Source organism: Chelonus insularis, unplaced genomic scaffold (genome assembly GCF_013357705.1).
Source record: "Chelonus insularis isolate UGA/USDA-ARS -01 unplaced genomic scaffold, ASM1335770v1 contig_323_pilon, whole genome shotgun sequence".
Taxonomy (NCBI): domain Eukaryota; kingdom Metazoa; phylum Arthropoda; class Insecta; order Hymenoptera; family Braconidae; genus Chelonus; species Chelonus insularis.
Window position 1 is genome coordinate 210,777 of NW_023276493.1, and position 18,787 is coordinate 229,563.

At 26.9% G+C, this 18,787-nt stretch overlaps 1 protein-coding gene across 2 annotated transcripts in view; it reads left to right on the top strand.

Moving 5' to 3' along the window:
• LOC118065823 (complexin) overlaps window positions 1–18,787 on the top strand; it is a 40,592-nt gene that overhangs the window by 21,183 nt on the left and 622 nt on the right. The window contains exons 1-2 of one of the 2 annotated variants that reach the window (XM_035081344.1): window positions 7,110–7,259; window positions 13,759–13,922. In XM_035081344.1, the coding sequence (XP_034937235.1) occupies window positions 7,247–7,259; window positions 13,759–13,922 (177 nt within the window). In that variant the 5' untranslated portion in view covers window positions 7,110–7,246. Of the gene's footprint in view, window positions 1–7,109; window positions 7,260–13,758; window positions 13,923–18,787 lie in introns of those variants that run through there. The other variant, XM_035081343.1, reaches the window with a different exon arrangement.

The following is an 18,787-nucleotide window of genomic DNA, read 5'->3' on the forward strand; positions in this document are numbered from 1 at the left end:
CATTTGAGAATTTATTAAAAACATCCATTCCATTTTGCACATCACTAACTAACCATTAAAGACATCAGACATTTTTTTATTTTCTGATTCTTATCTGATAAATTACTTTTTTTTTTAGAGAACATTTTTTAAAATCAATGTCGTCTTTTTCTGTATTACATTATTAAAACAATTTATGTGTCCAACGTTATTAATATTGAGCCTAAATGTCTATACTCTTGGAGGATATATAACCCACACATTAGCAAACGTCCGTCTCCTAGGGGCTACATTTATCATAAAACCCTGACCATCCAACTTCTATAGGATTTTATCTGAAAGAAAATCCTGACTACCCATCTCAAAGGAGGGCTTCTGGTTATCAATGATGACGATTATTTGATTTATAACATTGGAATTATGAAATTATCATCATCAAATTATCAAACTCTCTGATTTGGAGTCTTAAATACACTGTAAATCCAAACTGCATTCTTGTTACACATTTAAACGTGTTAAATATGACGTCATCCATTTGATTAACATTGTAGTCACTTTTAATGCGTTTCTAAGTGTGTAAAAAGTGACTAAAATGTTAATCAAATGAATGACGTGATATTTAACATGTTTAAAAGTGTAACAAGAATGCAGTCTGGATTTACAGTGTATGAACCATTTGACATGGAACTTATGAATTAGTGAAGTAGTAATAGGGCCCATATAATAATAATAATTATCATTATAAAATCTATATATGTCTATGTATTGTTGATCCCTGAATATAACTGGATTAAATATATTTGTAATGAATAAAAAATAATGGGATCAATAGCTCCGTGTTTAAGTTTTTCGATACTAAACACTTTTTCGAAGTAAATGGTGTATTATTATGCATATAGTAAACAAAAAAATTATTTAAATATTAACTAAAGGATTATTAAAATTACTGGAATTATTTTATAAAGCTCAGTAAGGCATATAAGTAATTAATTATAATTAAAAAGTAACTTAATAAGACACCTTACCTTTAAAGGTTCTATCTCCAAAATCTAAGTATCTTTCAACATTATCTGGATAGATCAATTTGATTGATAATTGAACAATTTACGGAGATATAAGTCAATTTTTATTAGCAATATAAACAGTTATGTAGAATAAAAAAAAATAAAATTACATCTTATCATTTCTTTAATGATTTCTTTATTTTTATAGCGATTAATTTAAAAGATAAGTAAGTTAAAAATGTCAATAATAAATAAGTATCATTTGAGTAAGTTTAATTAAAGAAAAAACTAGTACATAATTTGCTCTGGTAACATTTTTACAACCAACTCGTGACCAGTATTTTTTTTTAATACTCCAATAAATTATTCAGTGAAATACTCCGTTGTGTATTCAACGTCCATATTGTGATATTAGAATAGTGACTGAATTCATTAAACATAATATAAATATTAAATAAAGTCATATCGATTTTTAATTAGCTACATTATATAAAAAAGTATTTTTATCTATTATGTTTCACTCATTTTTCATTAGTATATGTTTTATTCTTTTTTTCAAAACTTATTTCTTTATTTGTAGCAAAATTTTAAAGACCTTTTTATATTATATTTAAAGAAAATAAATTAATACAGTTTTTCACAAAGTTTTTATTCAATTTTAAACGAGAATAAAAATGTAATAAATTTCATAAATAGAAAGTAGAAATGATCAAGAACACAAAGGAAAAATTACAAATTATTTTTTGTATGCAATCAAAAATATTTTAAATTAAAATTTTTACTTTGTGATCATTATTTTAGCTTTCTATTTATAAGACTTTTTTATTCCTTGGATTCAATTTCTACTTGATTTCTTACGACTTATGAACAAATCAAAAGAATAAAAATAACGACAATAAGCTTCCTTTTTTTTGTGAAATTTATTTTTTAGTGATTAAAATAATCTCAATCGGTTTTTTTTTTGTTATCAAATCATAGCAGGCTTTAATCTTCATTTCATTTCTCATGCACTAGATGCATTGTTGTAGTCTAGTGCATGTATTGTTTCAAAATACCATATTAAGAAATTATATCAATGACTATAATAAACAATGGGAAGTCATTGTTTTGGATGTAATTAGTAATTTAGAAAAATTAAACAAAAGAATATTTAATTCAAATTAAGATATAAACATAATATTTTAATATTGAGATTAAATTTGACCTTTTAATAATTACATATTTCATCAATTTTTGACTTATTTAGCATCAAGGAAAATATGTGTAAACCAATAGCATTTTTGTGTAAAGGATTATTCAAAGATTAATGCTTGTTTCCATGTATTTAATTAAATAATACAAATTGATGATCAAATATTTATTTAATCTAATAAATGTTCCTGAATATATTATTCATAAATGACAGATAAACATTTAATTACACTCCAAAAAAATAAATTACTCAATATTACTAATAAAACATACAAAATAAATTTCTGAAAAAACATAGCTTACGAAATATTCATAAAATATAATGAATTTCTTTCTGGAAACCACTTGAACAATGAGAATCGATAATTTCGTGAGCAGTATTTTTCAATGCTTTCGTGCTTAAAATGGCAATAATTCAAGTACCTATGCATGTCTCAAGTGAACTCAATTTCTCTTCTCACTGAATCTATCTTTAAAAAATAACTTTGTCGGGATTTTCAGACATTGTTAATGAGTAAGCTATTAATGAATTGATTATATCAAAATTGAATATACAACTTCAAAGTAAATAATATAAGAAGGAGAAGTTGCCGGAGAAAAGTAGATAAAGTAAAAGTTAACGTTCACTTCCTAAAGAGGACGATCAACGAAGCCACTCAGTCAATTGGAACCCTGTAGTACTTGACCTTTAAAAGCATTCTGCGATTTCCAATTTTTCACCTCAGAGAACTCACGAGACACGACTTTTATACGAAAGAGAAGTGTTGACGGTAATTCTTTCCGAGTGCACTTTAATCGCTAAAATCAACTTTACAGTGCCATTGGAAAGTATCTAATAAAGCAAATAATCGATACAATTAATAACGTATTTAACTCTCGCTATTCACTTTAATCCTTAGTATCTATATTGGAAAACAATCGTTGACATTATTTTCAAAATATAAATAAAAGTTTGTTCACAAAATAGTAGAGCTTTTAATCATTACATTCATTTCAAGTAAGCTTTTTTATTAATTAAATTATTAGGATTTTAAAATGAAACTTTTGTTAGAAAATTCTAGTAATTTATAGTATTTCAATACAACTCGTGCTAAAATCACAGCTTTTTTTTCTATACATTTATAATATAAAATATTCAAAACATGAAAAAATTAAACAAGCTTAAAATAAATCCGATGATGGAATTATTTCACTTCAAAAAAGAAGCTTAAGTTTTAAATCATCATACACCCTTGTTCTGAATTTTTTTCATGTGGCTCTTTTCACTTGTCAGACCATGAATAAATGTAAGTTTAGCTTTGTAATTAACTAGTTTCATGAAGCAAAATCAATCTAATTGAGATTAAATTTAATCAAAATATTCAAAAATTACGCTCAAGCTGAAGCAGATTCTGTATTATGTAGATTATCGTTTATGTAGATTGAAAATTAATCCATAGTAACGATAATTTTGGAATAATAACCTCTATAGTGTCATTAATATTGTTATTGACAGAATGTAACAAGTATGTTCATGTTAATATTTTAATTAAAGTATAAAGGTAGTTAACTAAATAATTCAATTGGAAGCCAAATTCATTTTTAATTTTTTGTAAATCAAATTGATTTTAGTTGTTGTTAATAAATTAACAAAAGCACATTAGCTTGGTGCATATTTATTCTACTTACATAAATCAGTGTAATGTTAAACAATTCATTAGAAAAATACTTTTTAAGATATTGGCAATTAAAGTTCTAATGTTGGATCAAGAATAAAACATTCTAGCTCGAGTAGCAATGAATTAGGGCCACATATGGGCCTTATCATATTGTCCTACCGTATGCCTTAATGTTAGTGAAAGATTTAATAACAATTCAGAACTACCTTCCAACTACCTTATTACTACCATCAAACTACCCATTATATTACATGAATAATTACTCAATAGTCTTGGTCTTGAGCTACACTCTACCCTATTACTTCTTCATTACTACCTCAGCTCTATCCATTGCATAAATAATTATTGCATGGTCCTGGTTTTATGGTCTCTTCTGGGCCTGAATTAACTCCCTTACAAGTATCAGATCAAGCTGGGTATCACGAAAATTAAATATACGTATTTTTTGGAAAACATAGTTTTCTAAGAGATTGGAAAAAATTAATTTCATTAAAATCATTATTATAATTTTTATTATTAATTATTTTTATTATTTATAATTTATAATTTAATAAAAGAGACTATTTATAATTATTAATTAATATTAATTATTATAAATAGTCTCTTAAAGTTTTATCAAATTTTCATTGTCATATGGTAGAGTGTCAACCCACTGAAATGTTTTATATGTGAGAAGCGAATGTGAAATAAATTGCAATAAGTTAAATTTGAGAGAATGTTGAGCGATATTGAGAAAAAAATGTCTTTTATTATAAAATATGTTCTTAAAAGCAATTTAAGTAAGTACACAATTTTTCCTTGGCGAATCCTTTGTTTGAGATTATGCTGCAGATCAGAAAGACAGTCACGTCGCTTTAAAAATCATCCCTTGGGCGATAGCAAACATAAAAAGTTTGAACGACGATTGATTCAATAAGTTGCAGTTGTTCAAAGTTAATCGAATAATTTGTGGCATGACTGTATCGATGGTGTATTTAAAGACAAGAATCGTTGAAAAAATAGCCAGACTAAGCCAAGTATATTGCTAGATTATACACGTTGTGATAAGGAAACATAACAGCAAGTTCAAGAATAAGGATAAGAAATAGCGAGACTACCTGAGTTTGATAAATATAAGCGAATGTTGAATAATGCAGCGACTGTTCTATATACAGCCATGAAGAAGACGTGAACGAACGACCCGAGTAATCTCAGAACACGATGAAACTCTTGTATCACTGATTTTTTCTCAGATCTCTACTTTTATTAGATGTATAAAACTTAAATGGATTAATTTCATGGCGAAATAAAATCACCTTATACTTACCAAAAGTATTTTTATATAAAATTTGAATATTTCTTTCAAACACCACTGCAGTGATGGTATTTTAAACTTTGCGAAATAATAAAAACGTTCTTTGACTATAAAATGTTTCGGTTGGTTTAAGGTGGAGTCTCACGCCCTTGAATAAACCAGTCGATATCGAATTGTATAGCAACGAGTTTTATTTTAGAATATTTTTTTAAAAAAACTTTAAATATCATTGTTATTAAAATTTTAAATACATTGATGGAGATATTTTTTGTTGAAACAACAAATAATATTCTATGTAAATTGCGACAATTGTTTAATAACAATTTGATTCATGTTATTGTTGTTTTTTTTTTTATTGTCAAACAATTGATAGTCATTGATAAATTTGTTTGATATGTTTGGTGGAATTTGAATGATTTGTTTGCAAGTAAAAAATTTATTTTTATAAATTCACCAAAGAATTAAACTCATTGATCTTTTTGGTGTACGTTGATTTATCTAGATTGGAAATGTATCGTATTAAAAAAGGGGGGGGGTGATAAATTGTTGCAATATTGATTTTTTTTTTTTTTCACAAAAGCAAAGAGTCTAAAATTGTGAGATCGTATTTCGACAATCTTTGAGAGTACATAAGAAAGCTTCTACAATAATTTGCTCTAGAGTAATAAGTACTCTAGCATTTCCACATGTTGATAATGAATATGGCTCAATAAAAGAAAATTACACGATTATCAAAAGAAAGCAAGAAATAACTCATAGCATTTAAAATGGACTACCATTTGTATATCGTAAATAATAATTTAAAAACTAATTTTTTTCTTTCCTTTATTACAAAAAATTTGTTTTTGTTATAAAAAATGTTTATTCTAAAGAGAAAATAATTTAGATTTACTTCCTTTTGGTTTTAAAGTTTAAAAAAATATAATTACCTATATTTTATCAAATGTGCAAATGTATGTCAGATAAGAAAAAAAAGGACTTTTTTTGACAGCACATATTCATACAAAAATTATATTTTGATACATGTATCCCCTTTTTTCTCTCTCTCTCTCTCTCTCTCTCTGAATATTTTTATTAATAAAATGACTTCCTTTTTAAAATTAAATAGTATCTGTATAAAATTAGATAAACCATCTATGATTTATTTATTTATTTTTTTAAAATAAATTAACAACAATTATTTTTGCTGAATTATGGACTCAAGTCCATATGTTGAAAACAATTAAAATCATTCCAATCTGTCAAAATCAACTGAACATACTCGACCGATTTTTTAAAATTTATCAAAACTTTCAAAAGTAGAAATATCTATATATGATCCGACATGTAGCTTTGGGCAAATAATTTTCTGCAAGCAACAAAGAGTTTTACCAAATTCTCGACATTTTATAATAATTAATTTAAAACAAATAAAAAAAAAAACCTTAAACTTTTATCCACAAAAAGTACAACTTAACTAGTTAAAAGCACAAATCATAAAGCTCTCTACAAAGACGAAAGACAATTAGAGGTCATGCTCTAATTTTCCAAGGTCCTATTTTGACATCTTGTTAATTAAAATTAATTCTTCTCCATTCTTAAAAACTTTGAATGTTCACTTTTCATTCATAATCCGCAAATAATCAGCCAAACTATTATTCCTACATCATTAAATAAATAAACAAAGGAGAATTAAAAATTGCACAAATTATTTAAAATTTATGCGAAGCTTAAAAAAGCTAAATCTCATGATTAATATTTTAAAATAAGTCTAATGAATATTTTCAACTAGCAATGATTTAGAATGAACTAATTTTAAAATGAACAAAAAGCAATTTTTTTTTGCCCAATATTGCAATTAATAAGTTGATTATTTGTACTTTAATCGTCACTCCCAATCTCTTCCCTTTCTTTTCCCTCTCTCTCTCTCTCTCTTTCTCTTTCTTTCTTTTCCAACCCTATGGATGCGTGTATACGAAGAGAACACGCCCAATGCGAAACAGCAGTATACGGCAAGACCAGAAGAGGGAGAGTCGCAAAACGGTCGGCGCGATAGTTCCGTTACTTGCCGTTGTTGAGTCTGACTGATATTACGCCAGTACTACTGTCGGCACCAATACGACCGCAAGCACGAGAACGCCATGGACATACTGGGTATGTCCCTTAACCGCATACAGCTTTACATTCGTTATATTTCAATTTAAACTTTAACTAAGCGCTATATCATTCTTCTTTTTTTTCTTACATATTTGTCATCATTAAACATTTTTTCGCATCTTTCACGTGACCCATTTGCATTTTTTTCCCCTTTCAATTTTATAATATAACTTATATTTGCTACTTAAAATTTTTTTTGCAATATCTGTGCAAAGAAAAAAGATTGCTTAGGAAAAAAAATTTTCTTCATTTTAGATTTGAATTAAAAATTTTATAGAATGAATTGGAAATGGTTATTTAAAAATAAGAATAATGTCTAAACTTGTCAATTATTGGTGAGACAATCAGTTAAGTATTTTGGTTTATTTTCAGTAATAATACGGCTCGCAATTAATGTTAAGCCGGATATATTTCCGTCTCAACAATAATAACAGCTATGATAATTAATGGATCGGATATTCAGCTTGTTTCGGGAAAATATTACAATACATAAATTGAGTGGTGTTTCAAGTGTACTATTTTGTACTTATTGTGCGAAAATATATTTTACAAGTTTGTGATTAAATTAATATGGTTTACTAAAAAGCTTATGATCATGACTCTAAAAACGTGGTACAAAAGTTTGGTTTCAATTCCAAATTTTCATTAATAAAATATTTTAAAACTTTTTCAAACTATCTTTTATCTCATCATTCAAACTATTTAAATATAACTCTTTGTTTTGAAAGTACTTATTTTATCATTTTCACCTTATTACTGAAGTGTCGGTCTAAAATCGGATAATACTACTTCCTAAAAACTTTTAGTGAATTTTGGTGTTTTTCTTTTTTAAAAAATATTTATTATCAAATAATAATATTCTTTCACACCAAAACTTACTTTAAATGAAAATAAAAAATGTTTTTAATAAAAAATAAAATAATAGAATTTTTTTTTTTAAACATTTCTTAATAATTTAAATAAATAATTCAAATATAGGCCTAAGGCGTGCCGCCATTTTGTAAAATTTTAAAACTTCTTAAGAAGTGATTCATGTTCCCGAAGCATAAATCTCTTCAGCACCATACGAGAAACAATTTTTGCTGTTGATGTTACCACCCTAAGCTACTCTAGCTCTTGCATGAGAAATTTATTAATCAACTCGCACGACAAAACCTTGGAAATAGAAAAAAAATACCAACAATAATCTGTGAATGAGATCCGATAAATGTGCTTGAAGGGGCACGATTATTTCATTATATTTAACTTCACAAACCCAAGAAGCCTTTTGACGACGGCATCCGCGCAAGTCCACCACACCGCGTCATTTGGTATTACCATGTAGCTCCTCTGCAGCGATCGATCCTATGATTGGCAGCGACGCCATTTAACGATGAACGATAAGATCAATCGTTTTTGATTCTTCAATTATTCCCTCAACTTTTAGGAAAAATATCCTATAATTCCCCGGAATTTTTTTATTTACCGAAACAAAAAATCGATCACTTGATCAAGCTTTTAGTGAAATGAAATATAAAAGTTTGAACAAACTAGTTTATCCTTATCGCGAAACAAATAGACACGGACATACAGAGATGTGAATAGAGCACCTGATGTCGAATCGGTAGCGAAGTAAATTCAATCTGCATTTAAACTGTATAAGAATGAGGCCGAGATATCGGAGAGAAGAAAAATTTCCATCGAATGAACAATTGAATGGTCTTCAATCACTAATTCGAATAATTTCACGCCTGAGAATATTGTCTATGTCTCTGGCATTGTCTCTGTTCTTTGTTTACTGGTAAAAGAATCCAAGTCATTTCAATGAACTATTTTTTATAACTCAATTTTCTTTTCATTCACCAGACTTTAATCACATTTTTCTTGAGATTCTATTTTTTTTCCATTTCTATTAATCATTTAAATTTAAATAATTTCTTATCACTTTCTGCTAAACAATTTATTTCAATTCTTGTGATTCAATTGTATTGCAATCATTAATGATTGTCAGCGGTTAGATAGAACTCTTTTTATTTCATTTAAATAAAGGTGTCACTTTGGAAAATAGTGGAGAATAAAAAATAATTTTCAAGCATTTAGTTGGTATTATTCTATTGAGAAACCTCATTCCACAGCAGTGTCGGAATGTTTATTAAATTCTCTGGAGATTACTAAACGAATAGGAATGATTGAGAAAATGAGAAGATGTCGGTTTGATAGAAAAAATTTGCAAGTGACCTTATTTCTAATGCATTTGACTTCAAACGATCCTTTTAAGCCATTCGTATCATTTTTATTTTCATTCATTTAATTCCAAAAGTGCATATCCTTCATTCATGGGATTTCATTCTTTCTCCCGAATTCATTTGTACTTTATTTTATCGTGAATACAACTGGGGGGAATTTCCTATTCAAGCTCTATAGAATCGAATTAACATGTAATTGCAAGGTTAAAACAATGAATACATTTCAAAGACTATACTTTTCATGAACTCAAAACTCTTCTCATGAGAAGTTTTGTTGCCATTTGTTTCCGAATTGTTGTAGTGTTTTAAGGGTGGTACCAAATTTCCTCTTTCATTAATCGCTTGGCTTCAAAATATTTCCAAAAAGTATTTAAATCCTAAAGATATTCAATCTCAAGTATTAAATAATTATTTATTAATTTATTATTAAAAAAAATTTATTTTTTATTTCTTAATTATAATATTATTTCAACGAATGAAATATTTTTTGCTAATAATAAAATTAGTTATAATCTTTTAAAGTAAACAATATCTTTTATCGAACACTGAATCAATAGAACAATATTTTTATTTCTTACGAGTCTAATAAAAGAAGCCATACAATTTATTATTACCTATATTTACATTTTATGTAACGAAAGTAGACAAGGAAAAGTTATTACATTTATTTTTAACATCATGCGATAAATTTTCACTCGATTTTTATCCATTTCGAAATGATGTCTCGTATTTATTTATTTAAATATTTCATTCAGACAGTGAATTGGCTTTGAAATAGATTTACTTCTTTGAAATCGACGTTTTGCTTGGATAACGATCGTATCCTCTTCTTCATACATACACAGATATAATACATACATACCTTTTTGCTTCTATATTCGTCTTGTCACGAGTTACTTGACCTACATACCAAAAGCCTATTAACTTTTTCTTGTCTAGCTATTATTCTATTTTCTCTACTGCGCTTCTTTTCTTCATTAATATCTGATATTATCAATCTAAAATATCTTTGAGCTATTGTTTTTTTGCTTTTTATTCCAAAAAATTCCTTGACTTCTTTCAATGGTCTTAGCATTATTAATAAATCCTAGGGGATGTTAAAAAGTTTATTGAATTACTAAGACCTAAATGATCCATTTTTTTTTTAATAATATTCTACAATTTATGACCAACATGATACTTCGAAATTTTTAGTATTAATATTCCTCAAGACCTCCGTGCAGCATAGTTTTTAATATTTCGACAACATGTGCTCGAGATTTGAAAAAATAACTGGGTTACGAACTCTAAAGTTAATAGCTTGAATTTTTATTAATAATAGGCGAATTAGTGCTAAATTGTTTTCGCTATTTTAATCTGTAGTTTATTATTTTTTTTTTTTATTTAACTTCAAAGCCTTTTCTCTACTAATTAATTAAGCTGAAAAAATAATGAACAATTTTCGGGGATGATTTTTTTGTATGGTAATGAAGATTATCAAGATCTCAGTGTATTTTATATTACTCTACTGTCCTTGAGTTTCTATAATTATTTTTATATCCAGAAATGTCCATTTTCTCTGGCATTTTTTCCCTATTATTTAGCTTAAATCAACTCCAGAATCTTTTTAACCCAAAAACAGATTTATTTGAGAAACTATTATCACTAATTCTTTCAAGTATATACTTGCCTTTATAATTCTCATTCTAATCCTTTGAGAGTGTTTTTTTAATCATGCTAGTGTTGACTAAAAAAATTCAACGAGAGGTCTTTTGGAGAACATAAATTTCTCTTCTGTCCAAAGAGATTCAAAGCTTTAAAACTTGATTATTTCCTACTAAAATGATTTTAGCACATTTTTTCGTAACTCTTTGAAACCTTGATAGTCAAGATTATCACCAGAGGTGGTGGCATTGTCTAAAAGTAATATTGATCTGAAAGAAGGTTAAAATATTTTTTAAGAAATAGATCATTTTCAAGGTGATCTAATTACATCTCATTGTCGAGAATTTTTAGTATTTTAAGATAAAAATAACTTTCTTTTATTTTAAAAATGAACTATAGAAAGCTGTGAAAGATTACTGTCATGAGAAAAATGGATTTTAAATTGCACCATTCATTCTTTTAATTGATAAATTGAAGATCCAAAAAATTGTCCAAATAACTTTCACTGTGATGGTAGTTGCACCTTACTCTCTTACTTATCTTCCATCTATTGTTCCTTCTGCCTGCCTTTTTACAATGAAAGAAAAATATCATGGCTCGTGGAAATCATTTGTCAACGGATATATTTCAATGTGTACAGACCGCATTGTCGATAAAACTATTGTCCCATTTTTTTCTCTCTGTTTTTCTTTATTTTTTTTTTTTCAATGTCTCCTCGAGGAATATCAGAGGTTTTACTTTGATCAATAACAACAACCAACATATCTACTATACTTCATCAATAGACTACCTTGCCCCTTGACAAACATTTGTTTTTCGATCTTATGGCAACTGAAAATAATAAATTGATACATAGAACAAATAATAATACCAACAGGAATTTTTTAATAATACGGTATCAGCAATGAGCTAGAAAGAAATATAGATTTCAACGGAAGCCGATTTCATTCAATAGTTGATCCGGAGTTTGATGAAATTTAATAAAAAAAAATACATATATTCCCAACGTAGAGTAGTTTTTTTTTATTACAAATCAACTGTAAATGAGCTTTACTCAAAAAATATACTTTATTTTTTTTTCACTGATTTAATTTATATTTTTCAAGTTAATTAAATAAAAAGGATTAATTTTTTATTATTCTTTTGAATAAATAATTTTTTCAAATTCTATTATTTTCACTAATAACAACAATAAAATTGAAAACAAGTATCACTATATATTCTAGTAGAAGGTTATTTTTTATTTTCGCGACACTTGTACTGATGTGTCTCCCCCTTCTCCAAGAATTGATCTAGTTGCTAATGATAAACCTTCCAAGGGCAAAGCCGTTGGGATTTGCAAACTTACTTAAAAGTCATTGAACAAACGAGGTCGAGAAGCAAGGTTGTCATTGCGAAAGAAAAAATTTTATTTTGTTTAAACAAATAATAGACTGAAGATTTGTTTTTTTTTTTCTTCTAAAGTTTATTTAATACTGTCAAAACATTCTTAAAAATACTTAGTTTTATCTGAATTTACAGCTGTTGTGAACTTAAATCGATATAATATCTTGAATAAAATTCATTCAATTCAACCAACTTTTTCATTCTTCAAAACTACATACAATTTTATCACGTGTACTTTACTAAGTGCGTATCATAAAGTGTTAATAGAGTTAAACAAACTTTCTCACTATCTGAGATATTATGACAGTTGTAGTTAACAATAAGTTTGGCTTATTTGATTTCCCTCTCTATTATCAAGCAAATCAAATCTAAGAGTATGAATTGGTTTTAATAAAATAAGATGTTTGATGTTAATTTATATCTCAACAGTACTTCAAGTAGTATAAGTCAATCAACAAATTCTTTGTGTCAAGAAAAGTTACTTGACATTATTTGAAAATAAATTTTTTAATAAAACACATCAAGTTTTGTTATTTCTTCAGTGATAAACAACATAAAATATTATTCACTTACTAATATTAACTTAACATTAATTAATTACAAGTAATATTTTTTACATTAAAAGAAACTAAGTTCCTTAAGTACATAAATTAAATAAACTGTTCAAGTTATTGTTCTTGAGAATTTATCTTTTGAATAAATGTCTTGCTGGAGGATTTGTATTTTTGATATTAATCTCTATTAAAATCAAGAAAAGTAAGAATGAATTTAGTTTATTAAGTTGCATAAAAGAGAATAGTTACATTAATTAAAAATACAGCAGAAGTCTTTCTGATTCTAATTCTATAAGAACTTCGCAAGAAATCATAAGAATCAGTGATTAATTAAAAATTTTCATAATTAAGTTGTAAGGTAATTTATTAATAATCTGTTTAAATAAAATCACGTATTCATTAGTAAATAGTCATAATTATTCATTCTAAGACGAACAGTATAGACGATTTTAAAGCTTATGAAATAGTAATTAACAAAATGGCGACTAATTCCTCAAGTAAATCCTTTTTTATTCCTAAAAATCCCCCTTTTTTTGTATTAACTTCCCTTTGAAGAGAATTAATCACCCCATTAATTTTAAATATTCGTGTTAGAGAAGTTTTTTTTAAAAATATTCTCTTACAAACTTTTTGTGACAATATTTTTTATTGACATTGCTAAATTTCTATGGTAATGTTCTTTTTCAGGGGCGGTCGGGGGTGAAGGGGGTGACGATGACGATAAGGAAAAGGAAGAAGAGGCCGAGAGGGAAAGACAAGAAGCCATCCGAGAGGCTGAAGAAAGACGTAAGGAAAAACACCGCAAAATGGAAGAGGAAAGGGAAAAAATGCGTCAAGAAATCAGAGATAAGGTCAGAACATAAAAATTTTTCTGTTTCTGATAAAAAAAAAATTTGAGTTTTTTTTTTATCTGTTTTTTAAGTTATGTTTAATGGCATGCTTTTTCTTGTCTTATGTCACTTACTTTTCACGTAAAACTCCTTCTAATTAGTGTGGCAATGAAAATTAAAAGAGAAGAAAAACATCAAAAGAGTGAGAAAACAATATTGCTATAGCTTTGACCATTAATATCCCCAGGAATCCCTTTGACGGTTTTATGTTAGCGTTTAAGTAAATCCGCATCAGAGTTTCTTTGACATCTTTTGTAAAGCCGTATTAAAAAGTCTATAAGTGCTAATATATTTATATGAAAAAAGAAACCAATACTGTTTTGTATTCTTAACATTTTTTTCACTTCTATTCAGCAGTCCAGTAACGTTTTTTTCACTTGACTTTTAAATTTAAAAGTGACTTTTTTCCTTTCTTTTTCATCCATTATGTTACAAAATCCATGATAACTTGACCAAAAAACATTAATTTCCGGTAAAATAAAAATCATTCTATCTCCAAGAATTGATAGAAATGTAAAATTGTTATAAATTAATTAAATATACCAATTATTGAATATTTTAATTCAGGAAATAATTTATTCTTTGCATTCTTTAATTATTATTTTGTTAACTATAATTAATTAAAATCATTCTGACACACAATATAATTATTTTCGATTAAAAATCCCAATTAGATTGAGCAAAAATTGCACCATTTGAACTGATTCGGCAGAAATAAAATATTTATATTCTCACCACGTCGATCGATTTAATTAAACTCTCTTTCGGGGTCACCTGTCGAACAACCCTGTAATGTAAAGGCTGCGGTGACAAGTATACTCATTGAAAATCAATAGTATTTTTTTTTCTTTTTTTTTATTGTGTTCAATTGCATCAGTGCAAGTTATTTGTTGGATTTGTTTATTTGTTTGTAAAACACAATGAAATAATGGGACCCTATTTTTTAAAGTTAAAACCGTTAATAGTTACAAATAAATGCCAACAAAAGTTTCCATACATTTGTATATGAGATTACTGAATGTGGAAAGTGAAAGAGGGGATGCAGATGTCCGCAGTGCGGCGTTCATTGAAAAGAAACTTTCAACGAAATTATCCAGTGACAGCATCGTGTTTGTACTTCCTACTGACATGTCTCCTTTTAGTTGATATTTTATTTTTTTCAAACAATCGACAACATATTCGAAACATTTTTTTCTAATGAATGTGACTTCAAAAGAATTTTCAATAGTTGGACTAACAGAATTAATTCTGTGATGTATCAAGTCTCGCAGGACTGTAGGCTCTGTAGAATAAAAGCTTCTAAATGTATACCAAAAGCACCTCAATTGTTAATTTTTTTGAATTTTTTTTTTAATAAAATACTTTTGGAGCTTATTTTTAATGGTATGCCGTCAAAGAATTTATTAAAAATATGATAAAATACCTTGGAAAGAATTAATATTAAAAAATGTGCGATGTCCAAACAAAGCTTCACTTATTTTTTTTTAGTTTCATTACGAATTCATTTAAGTTAATTGTAACCATTTTGAGATATTATTTTCTGTAAAAATATCATAAAAAGAAATATAAAAGCTAATTATTAAATATTTAATGTGCCACAAAGGTAGAAAGAGAGAGAAAAAAAAAGAATATTTTTCATCAATGTAAAAAGAAAAAAATCTGAAGGAAAAATTTCCTTTTACTTCAATTCAATTTCCACCGATAATAAATGATAATTCTGTAACTTCCTTTTAATACCATAGCAATAAAAAAGCCATGAAGTATTCATTTATCACGGTAATAATGATAAATAAGATCTTCATCTGCTGGAAATATTTCCTTTAGGAAGCTTAAAACCATAAACCCTAAGAAAAAAGACATTGGCGTTCTCTGTATTATATTAAAGCTTTTCCAAAAATATCTTTAACCAAAAGAAAATGATTTAAAGTGATACAATCTACTTAATGGTGTCATCAAAAAATAATAAGATAAATTCATTTTAGCATAGATTGCATATAATTAATAATTTGGTTTAGATGAAAGAGGCCGCCTAGTCTTTCACGCTTGTCCTAATTACATTATAAGCCTATCTATCTATATAAATATATATATATATATATAAAAGATTGTGAAATTAGATTGTAAAAATGTATTAACTAAATGGGAAGAAGATGGAAGCGACAAAAAGAAGAATAATCATGAAACAAAAGAGAAGAAAAAGATGGAAAGAAGACTAAACTTAACTGGGGTCAAATTGACTCTAGTAGGGAGTCCCTGCATTCAATATGGCGACTTCCTAATAGAGTCAGGCTGACTCCTTTTAAGACGCTCACCGTGACTTCTATTTACTTTATCATACTCTTGAATTTTCCTTTTCTCCAGACCCTCAATGGAAACAACAGCAAGATGTTTATTGCAATTAATTAATCCTTTATTAATGAACTCACTGTGATTCTCTTAGACTAATTGAAGCAAAGAAGTCCAGTCCATTATGACCTCTCTTTACCATCAAACCCTGACCCTTTTGGAATAATTAAACTAATCTATATTTATCGTAGACCTATGTTGTAAGTGAGAATTTCGCTTTTAAGATAAAATTCCATTTATTTGAAAGCATCTTTGAAAAATTGTCAATTGTTTGACATCTATATGTGAATAACTCCTAATCATTTTCAAGGAGATAGATAGCACTAGTACAAATGAAGTCAAACCTCATGCAACATGTCAGAGATTGTGGCCTGGCACTGACGTTAATTACTACTTGTCATAGTGAATACGAAAATACTCTTCACTCCAGTACCCACACTTATATTTTTATCTCATGTTGACCTCTCTCAATGACCTTTCTCAATAAATTAAAAATCGATTGCATTACTCTCGGAAAGTAAATTATTCGGAATTTTCACTAATTTTTTTTTTTTCCTGATATATATTCTAGCAATCCAATTAGTCAGATTAACTGGTTCATTTAAGTACCATCTGTTTGTTCACAATTTATTAAATTGACTTCAATGATAATTGTCGATTACACAGGTTGACAGTAATTTTAATGCTTGTAGGGTGGTAATAATTTTGGATTATTTCAATAGACTAATTGAATATGAATTTGTTTAAGCTTTGTTGTGTTTAAAATTTTTGTAAATTTATTTTAATAATTTTTATATATATAATTATGAGTAATAATAATGATAACAATGTTTAATTTCATATAATTAACTTCAATAAAACTGTAATGAAAATTTTAAATCATAAATTAAATTTGTTGGTTCATATTTCATTAAGAGGATTTATTGTTTATCGTAAATCTATTGGAAAATTTGTTAACTTAAAAATTAACTACGATTCACGATAAATTCCATCAATCAGCAAAAAAAGTAATACTCCAAAACATGTACACTCATTTGAAATTTAAATATTGACAATTACTCAGTTTTAACGCATTTCAAAGAAGCTTTTATTGACATTCAATATTATATTAATATAAATGTTGATCATTTTGGCTAATTGAATATTTGAATGTCAAAATCCATGCTCATTTGATAGTAATAATAAATCTAAATATGAAAAAATATCAATTTAAAACTAGTCTTTGATTTTTTTATATTAATATAAATTTTTTTAAACAAATTTTTGATAAATTTAGATAATAGATTGGTATAGGAAAACGATAATCATCGGATGTGAATTAGTGAAAATGTAATAAATAACAGTCATTTTCCACTTATTTAAATAATCCTAAGTATGGTACTGTAAACCACTGGAATTCGATTAATTGCATTAGTTTAATCAGTGAATACATTTAATTTGTCATGTCAACAACATAAATAACTTAGAATTGGACATGTAATGATCATTTTCACTAGGTCCCTACGATCTAAATTGAAATGATTTTATTGAAAAATAACAGCTAATTTATTTCATGTATTTTAATCAACGTAGTTACATTGAATTGTCAATAGTAATCACATGTTTTATCACCAATTTATCCTAGTGACAAGCTATGATGAATACTGTTCTCTGCACAAATGACTATGTGAAAATGATGGAAAATGATTTATAGATTTTCAATATTTGTTTAGATAACTTCCTCACATACTGGATAAGATAAAAATAAAGAAAGTTTTTAAGAAAAGTTGAAAATATTATTTTTACATTAGGGAATACATACATGTTAGAACATTTATGCACTATAAAATGCGCATTTATTTAGATAAATTATTAGGTTCAACAGATAAAAAAACTGATAGAAAAATTATTATAATATAAAATTAAAATTATTTATACATTTTTTAAAATTTAAATGCATGTTAACTGAATGTGATTTTTATATTTTTATCATCATTAACTTTTCAACTTGCTAAAAAGACTTTATTTATCTTACACTAAAAATTAGTGTCTTAATTATTTTAATGAGATGCAGACCTGATGGCTTTTAAATTGAACTTAAAAAAAAAACAACTTGGAAACAAATTTGTTTTAAAAATAGCCAAGCATAATTTTATTCATAATAGAAATGTATAGAGTGAATATTTACTAGAAACATTTGTATGTTAACGGTCAATTTCTGAATATTGTGATGCTCATCCAAACACAATGCAAAGCTGATACTGATTTTGTGCACAATAGAACCTCTTTATCCTCATTGAATTTTCGGTAAGAAATTTTCTAAATTCCCTTAACCCTACAATGGCACTTTCGAGGAAGTTTCAAGATGGTACTCTCGTCTACGTTGTTTAGAACTCAAGTATAATTACCGAGAACATTAAGGTGTATTTTTGTAACATAATAATTGAAAACTACATGAAAAAAACAAACTTTTAATGACTAGATAATTTTTATTATTTTTT